This window comes from Pseudonaja textilis, chromosome 1 (genome assembly GCF_049901715.1).
Source record: "Pseudonaja textilis isolate UNSWEBS1 chromosome 1, rPseTex1.2, whole genome shotgun sequence".
In the NCBI taxonomy this organism is placed as follows: domain Eukaryota; kingdom Metazoa; phylum Chordata; class Lepidosauria; order Squamata; family Elapidae; genus Pseudonaja; species Pseudonaja textilis.
Genome location: NC_141990.1, coordinates 92559200 through 92577459, shown reverse-complemented (window position 1 = coordinate 92577459; position 18260 = coordinate 92559200). Strand labels below are relative to the sequence as shown.

Sequence of the window (18260 nt, the reverse complement as noted above, 5' to 3'; positions counted from 1 at the left end):
AGCTTTCAAGATCTCTGTAGCATCATGAGCAGAAGAAAGATGGTGCAAGTCAGCTGGGCAAGGCGGGGCCTGTAGAGTGCAGGGCGATAGGAGTGGCTCTGGTGTGGCACACAGCTGGTTGGCTGAAACTTGGGACTTGAAACTGCATTCCTCTGCAGCAATGCAGAGTGAAATAGAGGCCCTGGGCATTGGTGGCTGGCTGAAACTGCTAAAGGCACCCTAATTCAGTCCCAGCACTACTGCCATTACAGAGGACAGCTGCTGCAGAGCGGGAAATATAGCAGAGATGGAAGAGAGATACGCTGGCTGGGAAATTCAAATGTCCTTGTAGTTGTACCTATGGGCAAGCTACCCCAAGGACCTGAATTTTGGTCACAGGATGCATGCCTGTAATTTTGGGGAATGGGCGAATACCATTCAATCCTGCCTTAACTTCAGATAGTTGCTAAATGTATGATTGTTAAACAAGGACTAGTAGTTCCTGCTTTTTGTTGACACATACTGTAAATACCCAATGGATAAAGATACTGTGCTTTTGAACAGTAGTCTAGACATTTGAATAAAACAAATATGCTTGCCTGATTCTATTGACTTCTATTAGAAGTCTACGTGGCTTATTGGTATAGTTCCGTATGTTTAAATAGAGAGCAATATTTAAAGTTGACATATTCTTCCTTTTTTAAAATAATGGTTGCTATCAGAAAAAACTTGTTTCTTCATGTATTGTGCTTACTGGTCTTCTTACTAACATATCTGGAACATTAAAATGCAAAACAAAAAAAATTCCTGCACTTTTGCCTACAACTGAACAAATGAAACTTTCTAGTTAATTTTCTTTTCTTTACAGTGGCAAATTTGGATTATGGTTAGATGCTGATTTATATCATGGTCGGAGCAACTCTTGCAACACATTCAACAATGATATCCTGTCCAAAAAAGAAGACTTTGTTGTACAGGATCTGGAAGTATGGACTTTTGAATGATCTTGTTGCCTTAAACAAATGGACTTTGCTTTCCTGAGCACGCAGTAGACATCAAAAAGTGGAATGTAATTGCTTTGCCATAGAATAGCCCTGGAAGACAGGCTGGTCCAATGTTTATACAAGATTTTGAGGCAAAAATGGGAGAGATTAGTTTATACTAAAAAGGCAACTTAGTTAATAACTTATTCTTGTCCTGTACCATTTTTGCAGTATGAATGCAAGATGTTTATGGCAGAGAATTGTGATGTATGTGTATATATGAACTTGTTTAAAACAGTATCATTTTTTTTTTTTTTTGTAATTGTGAAAGAACACTGTGGAAAAACATAGAGCTGTATAGTATATTCTCTGCGTATTTTTATTCAGTGAAAGTGAAAACCAAAAAGAGGGAATAGTTGCATTACCAAATTCTACAGTGGTAGTTTACTTGACAAAGTAGTAATTGTGTATACAGCACTTAAAGATATTTTTAAGTATATTTATTGGTTGTAAAGTATTTACTAGGCCCCGTTTTCCTTTTAATATTTCAAATGTTAGAATTCCTAGAAATTTGAAGTAATATCTTAAAACAGTGGTGGAAAAATTATTAAGCATTTTTATATTTTGTTTTTTAATTTTGTAAAAACATCTTAAGTCATTGTTTGCAATTAGTTTTGGGATCTTGTTTTTTGACAGAACACATTATTCTGGATTATTTCAAACAGGTGCATCACTAGTGCCCTTTGTTATTCTTTCAATTGGAGGATATGTTCAGAGGGGGAGAGAGAGAGAGAGAGAGAGATCCTGTTTTTAATTGATTGTCAGGATAGAAATGCCTTTAGATAATGAAGTCATGTAGTTTGAGGCAGAAAGTGAACTTTTAAGTAATTCCTTGCAAGTTACTTAAAATTACTTTGCTAGAAAAAACCATTAGCTTCATGTAGCCCTTCCTTTTATTAACTTGTCAAATAGAAAGTTGAATTACCTGAATATTTTCAATATTTTGTTTTTTAAGAAAAATAATTATATTTCTTTCTCATTAAAAAAACTATTTGGACAACATTTACATATAAGTAAACATTTAATGGGAGACATAGCTGAGAATATTCATTTATTTGATAAGAATTGGGTTACAAATTAATCCAAAATGTTTTTCTGGTTTTGTTTTGTTTTTTTGCTTCTCCTTATTGTAAACTCTATTCCTCAAGTTTACAGCAGAAGACTTTGGGTCGTTGACATTTCTTTTAAAAAGGTCAAATTAAGTTGACATGTGAGTAGGTTTTTTTTTTTTTAAAGTATACTTTCTGTGCAAGTGTTGATCCTACTCTTTGTCTGCGATATTTTAAATACCTTCATCAAGCATCTGTGCAAAATCCATCCAGTCTGTGAACTTGTTATTAAAGCTTGATGCTTTTCAGCAATGTCGTATTCATGACATTATTTTCAGCTAACATGGGAATAATCAGGAGTAGACATAAATATATTAGAATCAGTCTAAGGTTGATGAAATTGTGTTTTCATTCTTTCACTTTACATGAATTGATTAAATTGCAAAAATTAATTGTACTTTCATATTACATTTTATGTGCAGAAAATAAAAGGGACTTTAGCAGTTGAATCTTAAGCTTATTGTATAATTTACTACCTGATACAGTGAAGTTTACAAAACTGTGTACATAATCACATAGGGCAGACACACATCTGTTTTGGAGTATGTAGTTGCAAAGGAAAATATGTTGGTAACAGAGGCTTGCTGCAGCATGTACATAAAGCAGAGTATCTATCACATGTACTGTACAAACTTAATTCTAGCACTGAAGTAATAGCCTTGGTTTTTAGCCTTACGATACATGCTAAGACCTGGGACAGTAGCTTTTTGCATTTCTTTCCAATACGTATTCCAACCATCCATTTTACTGATAGATTATGACTATAACAATGAGCTGCTATTACTTAACACATTAAAACACTTTAGGATGACCGCAAGATGGTTTTATTAAAAGTTGGGGCATTTGCACATTTCAAGCAAAATATTTTTAATACCTGAACTATCCCACTCACGTCACCTGCAATTTATTCATTATAGTTGTCAGAAACATGCGTTATATATTCTAAACAGTGTTGTCCTATCAAAATTCTATGATCCTTCAAAAACTGTGGATATTGAATATATGTAATGCAAAATTCTATGATCCTTCAAAAACTGTGGATATTGAATATATGTAATGCATTGCTACCACAACATTTTTAAATAAAGGAATTAAGCATTCCTGTGTATTTATCTTGAACTTTTTTTTCTCCTCTTCGTATACAGTACATTTAAACATCTCCACAAAATCCTACATTCTGCCTTGTTTCTTCCAAGAAATGGATTGAGGATGTGTTTTGTGGATGTCAATTGCAAGGAATGTGAGGGTTGGGGGTGTGTGGAACAGTTTCTTTTCATAACATTGAGTGTTCATCAGCAGTGCAGTGATGAAAGTCTGGGGATTTAGGGGAACCTTTATTGCTTGTATGGCTTCCCTCTGGCAGAATTGCCAGGCTGTATGCAGGTGAATGTGACTTCAGTTTGACATTGGTAATGGGTAATAAAAGGGGGGGGTAGTCAATACAAGGTCTATATGTGTGTCTGAAGCCTATGAATAAGTTAGAGTTGGTGGAGCTGTAGGTACACCTAAGTGTGATTTAGGATTTTACAAATTACAGGTAGTCCTCGACTTAACAACAGTTCATTTAGTGACCGTACAAAGTTACAATGGCACTGAAAAAAGTGACATGATCATTTTTCAGGCTTACGACCTTTCCAGCATCCCTGTGATCATGTGATCAAAATTCAGATGCTTGACAACTGGTTCATACTGTATGTCTGAATATCATGTGATCACTTTTTGCCACATGAGAAGCAAAGTCAGCTAGATTCACTTAACAACCAGGGTACTAACTTATCAACTGCAGTAATTCACTTAACAACTGCTGCAAGAAAAGTTTTAAATGGGGCAAAATTCACTTAACAAATGTTTCACTTAACCACAAATTTGGGTCTCAACTGTGGTCATAAGTATAGCTATCTCTTTCCTAGACTCTTCCTGGTATCCTAGCTGGTTTATCAAATCTAGTCTGAACATGGTGATGATTGATTAATTTGAGGATGTTGACCCGATAAATAAGCTAAGAAAATGCATTTTGGAAGATAAGGCCACTTCTGTCATGTCAAAGTCATCAGGATGTAGATGTTTACCAATGATGATCAAGGCTAATATGGTCCCTTGACATAGCAAGACACTATCTTTCTTTTCCAAGCAAAAGTGAGGGGGGGGGAAATCATATTTTGGATGGAGAGAATGTAAAGCCAGAGGATTCAACAAACTTGGGCTGCAGGCTTAGTGCTCAACTATTTCTGCACATTGTAAATGAAGACAGGTGACTCCTAGAATTTCCTCCAGCTTTTTATTCTTTTCATACCGTTCAATGTTTTAAAATATATTTAACCTCACAAATCCGAACCCTGGAATATTTACTAATCCAGGTACAAGCACTTGCAGATCAGAGCTCCTTTTATTAGCTGCTGGAAGTATTTGCCCAATGAAAGTAAAACACCACAAGCATCTTTTAGTGATACTCAAAGTGCTTGATTGCTTTTGCAGTGGCTGTACCAGGTATCAAAATATAAAATCAGGATTAGGAAGTTGGGTGCAAAAGAATTGTGAACTGTTCCCGTAGGAAATAAAGATGAAATTAATTCCTTCCCATGGGAAATAAAGATGAAATTAATCCCTTCAATCAAAAAGAATGAACTTCTGAAAATCAGGTGTTTCAAAAGGAATCCTTTATTGAAAGGGATTGTATCTCAACACTAGGCAAAGAAGAGTCTAAGATGTCCCAGGCATACAGTTAGAATTCCTCCCCTTATTCAGATGTGGATTTAGTTAAACAAAGAACCAACATGTTAATTCTCCCCTCCCTTCGTCTGGGTACTATCTTAGCAGAGTTCCCAGGAGTGTCTTCTACTAGAGCTGTCCCTTCTCATCTTGTTATCTCTTCAAGAGGTGACAAGTTCCTGGACATGTGGCTCCACTCCTCCAGTTCTATACCATATGCAAGTTACGCAGAATCAATATAGGATTTAATATATTCAGGTTACATCAAAAAGGATTACTTGTACCAACTCCCCGCCCCCTTCTTCTTCCATTGAAGAATGGCGGATACACGGATCTGACACACTCCAATGAACTTGGGAAGGAGTGAGATTGGAGTGTGTGTGTGGTGGGGGTGGGGGGGAGAGATTCTGGTTCTGAGTCGTTCAGTCAAAGTTAAACCAGCAGCCTTTTCTCCAATTCAGCAAAGCGGGAGTTTTGATCACCGCCTAGGTTCCCAAGGTCCAATCAAGCGCCGCTTCCAGGAGCCGCCTCTTTGCCTTCCCTCCATAGGCCGACGAGGCTTACCGCGATGACAGAAGGCGGAGGCAGGGAACTGGGTTTGCCGCTGAGCGGCCGCGGGCTCTGCTTAGCCCTTCCTCTTTTCCCGGGTCGCCGGCCGAGCGGGTGGCCTGCTCGAAATAAGGGCCCAGATGGCGGGAGAGCAAGGAGGGAGCTCGGACTCGTCTCCCGCCGCGACGCCGATAGCCGGCTCCGGCGCGGCAGGAGAAGAGGACGGCGGCTACGACAGCAAGTGCATTTTCTGCCGAATCACTCACGGGGAGGAGACGGGCACCGAGCTGCTGCCTTGCGAGGTGAGGAGAACCGGCAGCCTTCCGAGGAGGTGCCGCAAAAAAAAAAAACCACCCCTTGAACTAGGCGCAGCCCCCCTCCGTCCGTAGCTGTCCTGGGGATTCGCTTTGGGCACCGGCTACCTTTTGATCGCTTAGGGTCACCTTGCCTTGAGGAGGGGGCGGTGATGCCGGCGGCTCTCCTTGGAAGGCAAAAGCGCCCCACCCAGGAGGAGTAACCGAAGAGGACACCCTGAGCTCCCCGCCTGGCTTTGCCTTGCCACAGAAGAGGAGACCAGGCAAAGGAGAGCGACAGCCCTCCCTCAATAGGAAACCGCGGGAAAGCCCCCCCCCCTTCCCGCCCCCTTTTTTTCAATAGTCCGCCTGTGGGAAACTTGCCGGAGGTCAGACAGCGGCCGTGCATGTCTTCGCCCCCTGGGCTGAATACTATGATGGGAAATGGAGCATAGTGGAGCTGGAATTCGCTGGCTTGCAATTGTGGGCATCGGCAGACCGGCTGCATCCTTTTAAAGGGGGATTAAGGGGAGGATCGGAGATCGGTAGCTACTGCATGGATAGCCTGCTCGCTATTTCCTGATTCCATAGGCAGCATGCCGTAAATACTAAGTGGTGGGAAACGGCAGCAGAAGGGGTTGCTGCCTTCCGGCCCATGCATTTGGAAGCTTCCCAAATGCATCCTAATGACTACCGTGGGACACACAAAAGTATTGAACCAGTTAGGCCTGTGGTCTGAACCTGATCCATTTGGAATCTTTCAGTGCACTTCTGTTCTGCCGGCCCGCCCCCCTGCCTGCTCTTTCTTGTTGGATACTGCACCAATTACAGGAGTAGTCATATATACTTCTATATATATATATATATATAGAAGTATATATGAAGTATATCATATATAGAAGTATATATGACTACTCCTGTATATATGACTACTCCTGTATATATGACTACTCCTGTATATATATACTCCTATATATATACTTCTACACCTATATATATACTTCTACACCTATATATATACTTCTACACACTTCACTTCTATCTCCTTGTTCCAGAAGTAAACACTTTTTGGGGGCAGAGGGTATCGGGAGTGGTTTGCCACTGCCTGCTTCCCAGGGCTGAGAGAGAATGACTGGCTCAACTTCTCCCTGCTGACTTTGTGCCTAAAGCAGAAGCTGAAACTCATAGCTGCCATGTTTCTTAGCCTGATGCATTCACCACTACAATGAACTGATCCCTAGAAGTGAATTTTGGAGGTTTATAAAGATGTGTTGTTTGAATCCCAACAAAGTTACACAAATGAGCAGGATGCTTATATATAAAAGCTCAGTGTGGAAGCACCTAGCATCTCCCAACTTTAAATAATAGTCCAGATCAGGGGTGGATTTTATATTTCATGACTACATTAGACACTGAATTTTATATTTCATAACTACAGTATACACACACATGCACATATGTGCACATACACATGCACATACATACACAAATACAGAGAGATTAGGAACACTGAATACTGCTAGCACTTATTTATATTACAGTTTCACACAATATTGGCATATGGTAGTTGCTGTCTTCAAAAAGGTGAAATTTAGGAGAGAAAACATGATTCATTTGTGCTAACAAATTTCTGCCTCTGACTATCTTGTCATCTCTTCCTATTTTTTGACATCAGCTGACTTGCAACTTAGGAATGTGTTGTCCTCATTCCCTTACATTTCTTAATGCAGCCATCTGTCACTGATTTTGACTTGAGCCTTTTTTGGCCTGCCTGCTGATTGAGGGTGAATGGATATTACTAATTAAGCCTGATGTGGGGATGCTATTGAAATCTGTCATGATGCAGTTCAAAATGTAAGCCTTTGCTGGAATATTTGGTGTTCTCTGAGCATGATGATTTGCAGAAGATTCATAACCTAAGTAGGTAGCATCATTAGTTACATCTTAAAAGGAGGAAATTACATCCTCACCCAAACTTGCAGGACAATTCTACTGCATATAAACAGGTAGCAAACCCCACAATCACCTGCACTGATGCTATTACCTAGTTGGGTAATTCTTTTAAACTCTGAGCTACAAATATTCTCTTCTACTATTATCATGAATATTGCAAATGGGAAATAAGACAAAGTATATATTTGATCGACATTTGCATTTTTTCAGACGGAATGATCTTTCTAGTAGCTCCCGATGAAGTTGTTTCTTTCATGACTTGCAGTTTGTCAGCAAGGCAATTTCAATAACGCAACCTTTTTTGCAAATATTCCATTAGTATGAAGATTTGGTATGCTTCCGAGATATCAGACCAGGAGCGCCTCATCATTATTTAGTGGTGCCAAAGAACCACATTGGAAATTGTAAGACTCTTAAGAGTGAGCATATACCATTAGGTAAGTGGAGAATTGTCTCTCTTAATATTGGCATGGAGAAAGGAGAAAATCTATACAGTAGCTAAAAGTCAACATTGAATTGACAGTACATAATCAATCTAAAACTTATTAGTTTACAGCTCTTCACATACAGCATATGAGTGGGCTAAGGGCAACATTAAATATCAGTATCAGGAGAACTGGAAGCTGAATGTTACCAAATATTAACAATTATCCATTATAATTGTTAACCAAGAACACCTGCACCATTCCCATTGTGTGGTAGAATGTAGTCTAAATTCCCAGAAGGGAGGGGCTGCATTCTAGAGGGCAAAGAGGCAGCAAAGCATGGAAACTTTGGTCAGGAGAAAAAGAATTAAAACAGCTGCTCCCCAGTGATTCCCATAATACTGTATATCTATAGTGATACAAATAGTTGCTTAGTTTGGCAAGGTTTCTGTCTGTAGATGAGGAACAATAAAGGAATTGATCCAAAATAACTCCATGTGTGTTTCTTGGTTTTGGGGGCCTGACAGGTTTAGAAATTGAGGAGAATATTGCAAACATGTCTTTTGGAGATGGAGACATATTTGAGACAGATGGCAGCATATGGTAGCTTCACTCAGAATTGCTGCCATGAGGGAATGGAAATAACAAATTATTCATTTATTATGAGCTAAAATGATTTCTCTAGATATTCTAAAATAATTTATCTAGATATTTTGAAATGATTTCCCTAGATTTCAATGGTACTGTTGTGAGCCCCAAAAGCATCTGTGTTAATAAATAGGAAAGTACTTTGCAGAATGCTATCTTTTTATCCAATTTTTGAATTAAATGCATCTTTTAAAATACATACATACATACAAAGTCAGATGGGGTAAGAAGCCTGGTTGGCATCAGTGGAGTCTGATATGTGTCACCATATGCCCATTTCCTCTGTAGAATCAGGCTCACACGTTAATAAATTATGTTGTGTTGAATAATATATGGGTGCATGTATGTTTTTAACAGTATGGGGTCTTTCCCCCCCTCAATACTCACATTTAAGCATGCTTCTCACTCTTACTCCAAGGATAAATCAATGTTGCTCCTGCACTTTTTCTATGCCTCATTAAAAATACACTTTGTTCCAAACTCCAATCTGCCTTTATTCTGCTTCACTGGGTTTTATGATTCTGTTGTTTCTATATTTGTTTGAATAGTTTTATTTACACTTTTATAAATGTGTCAATGATTTTTTAAAGAAAGTTGATTAATGTGTATTTGGGTACAAACACATAACAACAAATTAATTTGTGAAATGTTAAAACCCAACTCAGAATGGGGGGCGGGAGGTATTTAAAAATAAATTCCAGAGAAGTTAAGCAGAAGTTAGCACTACATCTCTGTAGTGGCTGAACTTCAGAAGTCTAATTTTCTTCCTTTTCTCTGACCCATTTTGACAGTGGAAAGAATGATAGCAGCTGGAAAAGCTATCCTTCAATGGAGTAAGTGCACTGACTTGGACGATATAAGGTATATTTCCAGAAAGTGTGTGTGTGTGTGTGTGCGCGCGTGTGTATTTCATAAATGGCAAGATAAACATACAAGTAATCATCATTTTACAACTGTAATGGAGCCTGCCCATTGTAAGTTGTGATGTTCATAAACCAGATCAGTTGTGTAAGCATTCTGATTTTGTGACCTTTTTTACAGTGGCCGTTAAGTGAACAGGCTGGTTATAAAATGGCCACCGTAGTTATTAAGTGAACCCATTATTTGCTATGGTGTGATTTTACCAAAAACTGGTTTCAACAAAACCATTATAAAATGCAGTTATGTGACCAGGCTATAAACGTGGTTGTGTTGCTGAGCACCCAGCTTGGTCAGGTGAACTTCGAATCTGGTCGCAAGTAGTCCAAAAGTAGATACATCATAACTTACAGGTCATAAATTGAGGACTCCCTGTTTGCTGTATGTTTGCATTATAGGAACCAGTATTGGAACTCGAATGAATTCACTATTAGTGGAGTACTCACACGCCTCATGATAATCCAGTTTACAAAAGGCAAATGTATATTTTCAGGCACTTTCAAAAGCTTTGCTTAAAAGTTTTAATTGAAAACATTTTATGAGAAAAACTAGCACTAATTGGGTATCTTGTCCCAGAAGTCAAGGGTACTAAGACAGCAACTCTTTTATGGATTTATGTTTAAGCATCTGCCAGGTAGTCATGGGAACTCATGAAGTACAAGAAGAAAACACAGTTCCGATTCCTCTTCTGCATCCACTATGGAAACCAATAAAGGGATCTAATAAAGAATGCTTTTTTCCTTGTTCAATGCACCAGAGTGTCTTGAGTGTTCTTGCTAAATTATAATCTTGTCTTTACTGACTTTTGGTCAGCAAAAACGGAACACCAGCTTTCCAGTGTAATTCCAAATGAAAAGAATTATTTTATTAGTATGAATAATATCTTTAAAGTGCTGTAGGCTATAAAAAGTTTGGAAAGAACTGCTTTGTTGCATGGAATAAGGTAAACAATTTAGCCCTTGTGGAAAACATGAGTGAATGCATGGAATTTCCTAGTGATGCTGTCAAGCTACTGCAAAGATTCAAATCCTTACAGTATATCTTGATTCTGGATCCTTTTTTTATGCCTCTGAATCGTTGCTGCCCCATCTGTTTTTCCAGGATGGGCTTTCACTGGCCTCCCTTCTGTTCCATAGCTCACTTGCACCTTCATGTCTTGGCTCCAGCTAGTCAGCTGGGATTCTTGTCCCGGATGATATACCGAATCAATTCCTATTGGTTTATCACAGTAAGTTATTTCACTATTAACTCTGTGACTTTTATTGCTGTTGTTTTAGAAAGCTATCTAACAATTTCATGATAATCTGCAGTTCCCCCGCCACCACATTGTTCATTAATGGATACTTGAAGATAATATTTCATTTACAGTTCTCACCGGAACTGAACTGCCATCTTTTATGAGCCCTGTGCTATTTCTGATTTATAGTCCTCAGGAATATTGTAAATTTATCCTATTCTTGTACCTTGTAGGTCTGTGCATTATTTTGAAATACACGGTGTTCATGTAGCCCCTATTTTTAAAGCATCTTTACCTTTTCCTGATGCAACAAGACTACTGTCCATAGTTGTAACCTGATCCTGTAGAAAAGAGTTGCTGATAAGGGCAACTTGTGCATTAGGAAACACCTTCTTCAATTCCAACACTGTAGAGAGCAGGGGTGTCAAATTCTTCTCAGAAAATAACTGAGTGAGAAACTGCTGGTGATCTTCTACCGCTGCACCATAGAGAGCATTTCAACATACTGTACCTCTATATGGTTTGCCAATTGCACAGTGGCAGATAGGAAAGCACTCCAGAGAGTTAATGTCATTGCCCAGAAGATCATTGGTTGCCCTCTCCCCCTCTTTGGAAGAGCTTTATAACTCCTGCTGCCTTAAGAAAGTTCAAAACATTCTCAAAGATCCATCTCATCCTGGGAACTCTTTTTTTGAACTATTACCATCTGGCAGACGGTACAAGATAATAAAAACAAGGACAAATCAGCTGAAAGTTTCTATCCCAGCGTAGTAGCTCTTTTGAATGCTGTATAGTGCAGTGTTGGTGTGGTGTCGGGGGTTCCCGATTCAATGTGTGAAGGATGTGTGTTTGTGTTTATTTTCATGGTCATGATGTGTACTGAAGATGGTGTTTGATTTTGTTATACGAGGTGCAATGACAATAAACTACACTAAAATTCGTGGCGTCACGTTGTCATCGTGATGTTTCTCGACTTTCCCCCCCTTCGCTAAGCTGGGGATGGGTGTGACGCATCCGGTCCACCAAGCCCTGAGTTTGACACCCCTGCTGTAGAGGCCTGTTAATTATAATTCCATTTGATTTAGTACTTCCCATTGAATTATATCTCAAGCCTCTCTCTTAGTTTATCAATAACTATTTGATAATTGCTTTTGTTTACCAGCATAATTTTAACCTCAGCGATTCAAACTTCTCCATGGAGTCATTTGGGAGAAAACTTTAATAGCCACTAATCTGGACAAAAAAACCCCGGTCTAGTTGCATCCAAAAATTACTGAATTTAGTACTGAAATTATCCCCACCCTTCTTTTAGAGCCTGCTGTCATTATAATTTGAGGCAGTGCCCGAATATACCTAACTCCATGAGGTTAAGCCAGGGTATTCAATAACATACCCTTAATTTATATTTAGGGGGTGGCGATGACTCAGTAGTTAAAGCTAGAAAGCTGACAGCCCAGATTCAAGACACAATTGCCATGAATTCCTATTACTTTCCCCAGCTCATGCCCATTTAGCAGTTCAAAAACCTGCACATGCAAGTAGATAAATAGGTACCACTTTGGTGGGAAGGTAACAGTGTTCCATGTGCCTTCACATATAGTCATGCTGGCCACATGACCACAGAAATATCTTCAGACAATGTTGGCTCCTTTAGCTAAGAAAGGGAAATGAGCATGACTTCCTAGCTGAACATGACTGGACATGTTTACATTTAATTTACATTTAAATATACTATTATAGCCCTATTTAACTATTATATTATAGTCAAATATTTGTTACAGACTTAGCAGTAAACAAAAAAATGAATTAACAAATGGCTAAAGTTTTACATAAAAATAAACCTTAATTGGTTTGATGCAGTATGCTAAAAATGTAACCAGACTAATAGGAAGCAATCTGTTTGACTGACTTAGGCTGTAAGATAAAAATTTTAATTTATATTGCAAATTATTTTTCCTAAACTATCGTGATATTTTGGGAAATAAAAGCTTTTAGTTCATTTCCGTAGGAATAAATCAGGCACAAGAGCCAGTTTGGTATAATAGTTAAGGCACCAGGCTAGAACCCAGGAGACTAGGAGTTCTAGTCTCACCTTAGGCACAAAGCTACCTGGGTGACCTTGGACCAGGTATTCTCTCAGTCCTAGCAAAGAGGCAATGGGAAACCACTTCTGAAGAACCCTTTCAGGAAAACAGTAGGAACTTGCCCAGGCAGTCTCTGAAAATTGGACAGGATTGAACAGAAGGAAGAAAAAGGCACATGATAACTTAGTTCAGAAGAATTTACTGAACAACTGAAAGAGCAAAAGGAAAACAAATCTCACAAGACAGGACTGTGAAAAGAAAATTAAATCCAAACTATCTCTATTGCATTAGAGAAGTTAAGCTTTTCAAAATAAATAAGACTCTCGAATATAAACTTTCATGTGAAATAAACACTATCATACCATATCAGCATTGCACAAAATGCATATCTAAAAATGGACCAACACTGAACTTGGTCAGTGTTAGCTATCTGTGGTTTTTACTGAAGAAGTCTCATTCAGAAAAATTACCCTAAAACCCTGGATGAAGAAATATCTTCTTTTAGATCCATGCTTGTTTCCATCAAACAAAAGAACAACTTTCATTTGCAAAATGCTTTTGATTCAGTAGAACATTTTCATCCGTGAATTAGGAAAAAACTCTCTGTATAAGACAAATGAATTTCTAGGGGAACATAGGAAATGACTCTAGACAATGGAGAGAACAGTGTAATCAGCTGTATTTTTGATAGTCAGGGAAGTAGAAATACGCATTGCATGCTTCCAATAGCAGTACTACATTTTAGCTTTAACCCTTTTATTCATACTACTGGAGTTCGTACTATTTCTCATCTACCCTAGAACCTGAAACAAATTCCTAATTTAAGTTTTTCAAGTTCTTTTAAAGGTGATAATGCATGTAACCTGATTACCCTTAACAAGGTTAATATACATTAGTATACATTAATATATGTTAATATACAAGGAGCCTCAGTGGAGCAGTGGTTAGAGTGCAGTACTGCAAGCTACTCCTACTGCAATTTGGCAGATCGAATAGCCACCAGGCTCAAGGTTGACTCAGCCTTCCATCCTTCAGAGGCGGGTAAAATGAGGACCCAAATTGTTGGGGACAATACGCTGACTCTGTAAACCACTTTGAGAGGGCTGTAAAGCACTATAAAGCGGTATATAAATTTAAGTGCTATTGCTATTAATATACACATAGAATACATTATCCAAACCAAGCTCTTGGAAAATACAAAAGAAATGTTTTTTAAAGGCAACATTTGCAAGGTCACCAACTCTGTTTTATATTTTCCAAAAGATTCAGTAATCCCATAAGGATCCCTTGACTAAGTAAGAGGAGACAAGCTGAAAAAGGTTAGTGATCCTTGCCCTATAGTGCTCAGCTTATATATATATGTATGCTCCTTCATCCACTGGTAGGAATCTGGATTAAGCCCAGTGGGTGCTGCTTAATTATAGTTCATTCCTGGTTGTCTCAATAGATCTTCTGCTTTGTAAATGTGTTTGGGAACAATCTTATGTTTTTCAACACAATACTGTATAATTTCTGGAAGGTGCTAATAAGCCATGTGTGTTTCCTCTTGAACAGGCTGAGCAGCTGATGGAACGGCTGAAAGCTGAAAGCACTACAAGTTGAGGGAAACCTGCCTCTGAATTGTACCATCTTTCCGACCTTTGAATACCGATTAAAGGATTGGATGTAGTTGATAACATGCTAGACTTTTTAAAACAACTACTGAATTTGCTGCTATATGGTGTTTGAACTAGTTGTTAGCAAACACTGTACGTTAAATTTCTCAGGCAAATATCTGAATGCAAGAACGTATAAGATCACAAATACCTATCTGTTCAAAATGCAAAGAACCCTTGAAACTTAAGAGATGCCATTAAAATTTAATAACTGTATCTGACTTTGACTGTTTTTGTCTTAATGCAAGGTTTGTGCCTATACAATACATTCCTGATCTTTTTTAGTATTGTCTTGGTGCTGTATTCTGTCACTCCAAGTATACATGATTACAGGCACAGAGTGGCTAACAAGCCATTGTCTGGAGTATGACTTATTTACTCTGTACTTTCAATGTAAAACTTTAGTTGCTACATTGAATTAGAATAAGAATAGGTACTTGAATGTGAACAGTTTTAAATCATTTTATATTTAAATGCATGTATTAAGGTAGTTAGGGAGTAATAGAACATTTTAAAATCATGCAATAGTTTGTTTGGACTTGGAGTTTAGCATAAAATATCAAATTATTCAATGTGGGTCTTGGATTAAAAAATGCAGAAATTGTAGATTCTGTCGAATCTAGCATGAAATGACTTTCACATGTACTTTTTAAACTATATAGGCAGGTATTAACACAGATCTGTTATAGCTAAATGATTTCAAAGAAGCACTGACATTGTGTGTTTTAGCATGCAGTAGACTAGTATTCAGAAGATGCCAAAAGTAATCCATGTTGTTTTTTATGGTTTTAAAACCTGTTTTATTTATTTAAAACTTAGCATGCATTTAATATGACTCCTAACTGCTTGAACTATTGAAAAGATTTATTCAATTTACTGTTAAGAGTGATGGATAGGCATGTTTAATCATGTTCAAATGTTAATGTTCTAAAATAAAAAGATACTGCTCTGATAATTTATGTGATGGAACTGTGAAACATATAACTTAATATGTTATGAAAAGGAAACCTTTAATAAAATTGTTACCCATAGATCTCTTGAATATTTTTGGACAAAGCTGAATTTAAAAATATTGATTTATATGTGTTACTAGATTTCTTCAAAAACCCTAATCCATTTTGTTTAACACCAGGGTCATAGTCATACTGATATTTATTATTTGAATGCTAGTATACTACTAAAGCAAAGACTTTTATTCAGCATATCAGTTGCAGGCTACCAGCTCTTAATTATGGTATTTGTAATGTAGAGGAAAACTTTATTACTATTTTCAAACAAGTCTTAATCACCCTCTTAAACATATCTGTGTGATAATCACTTCTAGTTTTTTAGCATTTTCAATTTGAATAACACATCTCATGAAACATACTGAGTTATTTTCAATCACATATGTTGACTAAATTCCTTTAATGAGTACATATTTCTTGTTGTGTAATGAGCAAGTATTTTAAAACATACTTTGATTTTATGACAGTTGCTTCCCTATGTTCTAAACCAGGCAGTCATTTTGATGTTTCAAGAACTTTAACAGATTTCTGATTTAATCATGAAATACCTGGATAATCTTTATCTTCAAACAAAGTAATAACTACACTATCATCTTTTCCTTGCCAAAGCATTTCACCTTCAAAGTCAACCAGGCCATACTTCCTTGCTCTTAAGAGGACACCTACTAGTTTATTGGATATAGTCACATATCTATCAAAGAGCTGTTTAAATGTTATTCTCACTTGCCCATCCTGTTCCTTCTTTCCAGTGTTACGTATAACTAAGCATAGTTCTTCCATTTCTTTGCCTATATGTGCGTGTGCATCTTTTCCTCTCTGCTCAGTTTTGGAGCCTTCAAGTGGTCTCCCATAAGTGGGATCCCCTTTCTCAGTGCGTAAAGTTACTTGGTTGCCATTGCTAAATGGGTTTCGTTGCTGATAAGCCACACGATCCTTGGACCAGCTCTGCCAGTTTCTTGCAAGTTGTCCAACAATGCCATGACAACTACTTGCTGCTCCAGTATTGTGTGTTTTGCTTTCTTCCATGCCATGAACAGCTTTAATGGCAAATAAAGAAAAGGAGAGGGTCTGGATTTGAAAAGGTGAAGGCAAGAAAACAAATTACAATAAATACTACCAAAACTATTTTGCATGATACTCTGTCAAAATAAATCTTTCAGAAGCCCGAGTACTTTTTACTAATGTTAAATCTAAGGAATCACAATTTTCGATCACAACATAATTTGTGCCAGATTATATACAATGATTCATCAGTTCAATTTATTTCATAAACGTATGTTTTATGACGTGAAAAAGACAACCAACTTGTGTGTGGTAGTTAGATTGGATTATTTCTATTAAAAAAAGTTAAAACTGCTTGATTTTCTTTGAAAATCAAAACCAACTCTCAATCCCCAAAGGTTTCTACCATAATCTGGAATGGATATAACTTGCTCCAAAGTGATCCTGCTTTTCAGATGTAAAGTCAAATGATCTACACTTTAGAGCTTGGCTTCTGGTAGCTTCATAGACACATCCATGTAAATGAGGAGCTATTTATCATATTTTTTCCCTTTTATCCATAGGTTCAAGATAGCATCCTTCCTCTTTTCCCCAAAGCTATGAGATATATTGAGCTAAGAGAGAGAGAGAGAGTTGGGGCCAAAGGCATCCAGTGGCTGACTTAAACATGTCACTTTCCACACCTCATCCAACATCTTAATGACCATATGTCCACTTAGTGTTTTTGTCTACAGCACAGAAATGAGTTGCAACTGTCTTCCAGGATGTTTTTTGCCCTTCCAGTCTAAGATTGTTTGGGGGTGGAGGGGTTGTTTCCCATCCAAATCTACCACTCCTTAGGTTTCTGATTGGCTAAGGCTGGCCACATGCTGCTGGACTCTTGAGGTGACCGATAAGCCATTATACTTTAAATTTGAAACAGCATCTAGCTTCACAATCCTTGTGATTCCATCTCTAGCCTTTCCAATTTATTAATTTATTCAATTTCTATAGCCACCCAACTCAACCAAGTGACCTTGGGTGGCTTACAATTCTAAAATTATAAAACAATTAAAAAAAAAAACCAAACCCATTTTTTTTACAAGAGTAAAACTTCCATAAAATAAACCGTTCATAATTTTGGGCGCAGCTTTAACCCAAATAAGTATAAATCGGCTAAACCGTCAAATGTCAAATCAGTTCTATGGAAATGGCATTATATATCAGAGGTTTCCAAACTTGGCAACATAGCTGGCTGGAAAATTCTGGGAGTTGAAGTCCACAAGTCTTAAAAGTTGCCAAGTTTGGGGACCCATGTTATATATGTTCGAGATAAATGATGGCAAGATTGCTTCCATTTTCTGAAATTTAGACGACAGACAGACAGTTTGTGCTTCTTTATACTTACTTATCCCGTTGCGGAATTTCCCTGGAGAAAGGAGTCAATTCTTGTCTTTGAAGCACTGCGAAATTTGGCTCTCAGCGGGTTTCAAGCTACAAACATCCTGCTTGGACTGAAACCAGTGGACCAATCAGAGAAGAGCCATCCCCTTATTCCTTACTACAGGGTGGCGCTCCCACCGCACGGCCGGACGCCTTCTTAAGGTGGAGCTAACGTTCAACGTTGTAATTGTGTTGTTATCCTAGATCCGGTGATTAGCATCCTAAAG

The 18260-nt window shown here is 37.9% G+C and overlaps 2 protein-coding genes and 1 pseudogene across 5 annotated transcripts in view; 2 read left to right on the top strand and 1 right to left on the bottom strand.

The window, feature by feature from the left end:
- Positions 1–3231, top strand: part of NCOA7 (nuclear receptor coactivator 7) — a 75947-nt gene extending 72716 nt beyond the window's left edge. For all 3 annotated transcript variants that reach the window (XM_026705458.2, XM_026705457.2, XM_026705459.2), the window contains one exon: positions 848–3231. In XM_026705458.2, coding sequence (XP_026561243.2) covers positions 848–983 — 136 coding nt within the window. In that variant the 3' untranslated portion in view covers positions 984–3231. The remainder of the gene's footprint in view (positions 1–847) is intronic.
- A 2181-nt stretch (positions 3232–5412) lies between these two features.
- Positions 5413–15633, top strand: HINT3 (histidine triad nucleotide binding protein 3). Of its 2 annotated transcripts, none has more exons than XM_087941552.1 (5): positions 5413–5691; positions 7955–8072; positions 9500–9569; positions 10728–10854; positions 11097–11244. In XM_087941552.1, exons 1-5 carry the CDS (start codon positions 5530–5532, stop codon positions 11112–11114), a joined length of 495 nt encoding a protein of 164 aa, XP_087797678.1. In that variant the 5' UTR covers positions 5413–5529; the 3' UTR covers positions 11115–11244. The 2 variants fall into 2 exon arrangements, with proteins under 2 accessions (XP_087797678.1, XP_026561250.1); XM_026705465.2 differs by lacking the exon at positions 11097–11244 and adding an exon at positions 14502–15633 and having other exon boundaries at positions 5415–5691.
- A 364-nt stretch (positions 15634–15997) lies between these two features.
- LOC113439573 (actin-binding Rho-activating protein pseudogene) lies at positions 15998–17318 on the bottom strand (annotated as a pseudogene).
- Positions 17319–18260: the final 942 nt, after the last annotated feature.

Excerpts from the sequence above, each read along its gene's own strand:
- HINT3 (XM_026705465.2), top strand. The coding sequence starts at position 5,530 with ATGGCGGGAGAGCAAGGAGGGAGCTCGGACTCGTCTCCCGCCGCGACG. Across the intron at positions 5,692-7,954 it reads CCGAGCTGCTGCCTTGCGAG|TATGAAGATTTGGTATGCTT; the intron begins GTGAGGAGAACC and ends ATATTCCATTAG. Across the intron at positions 9,570-10,727 it reads ACTGACTTGGACGATATAAG|GATGGGCTTTCACTGGCCTC; the intron begins GTATATTTCCAG and ends CTGTTTTTCCAG.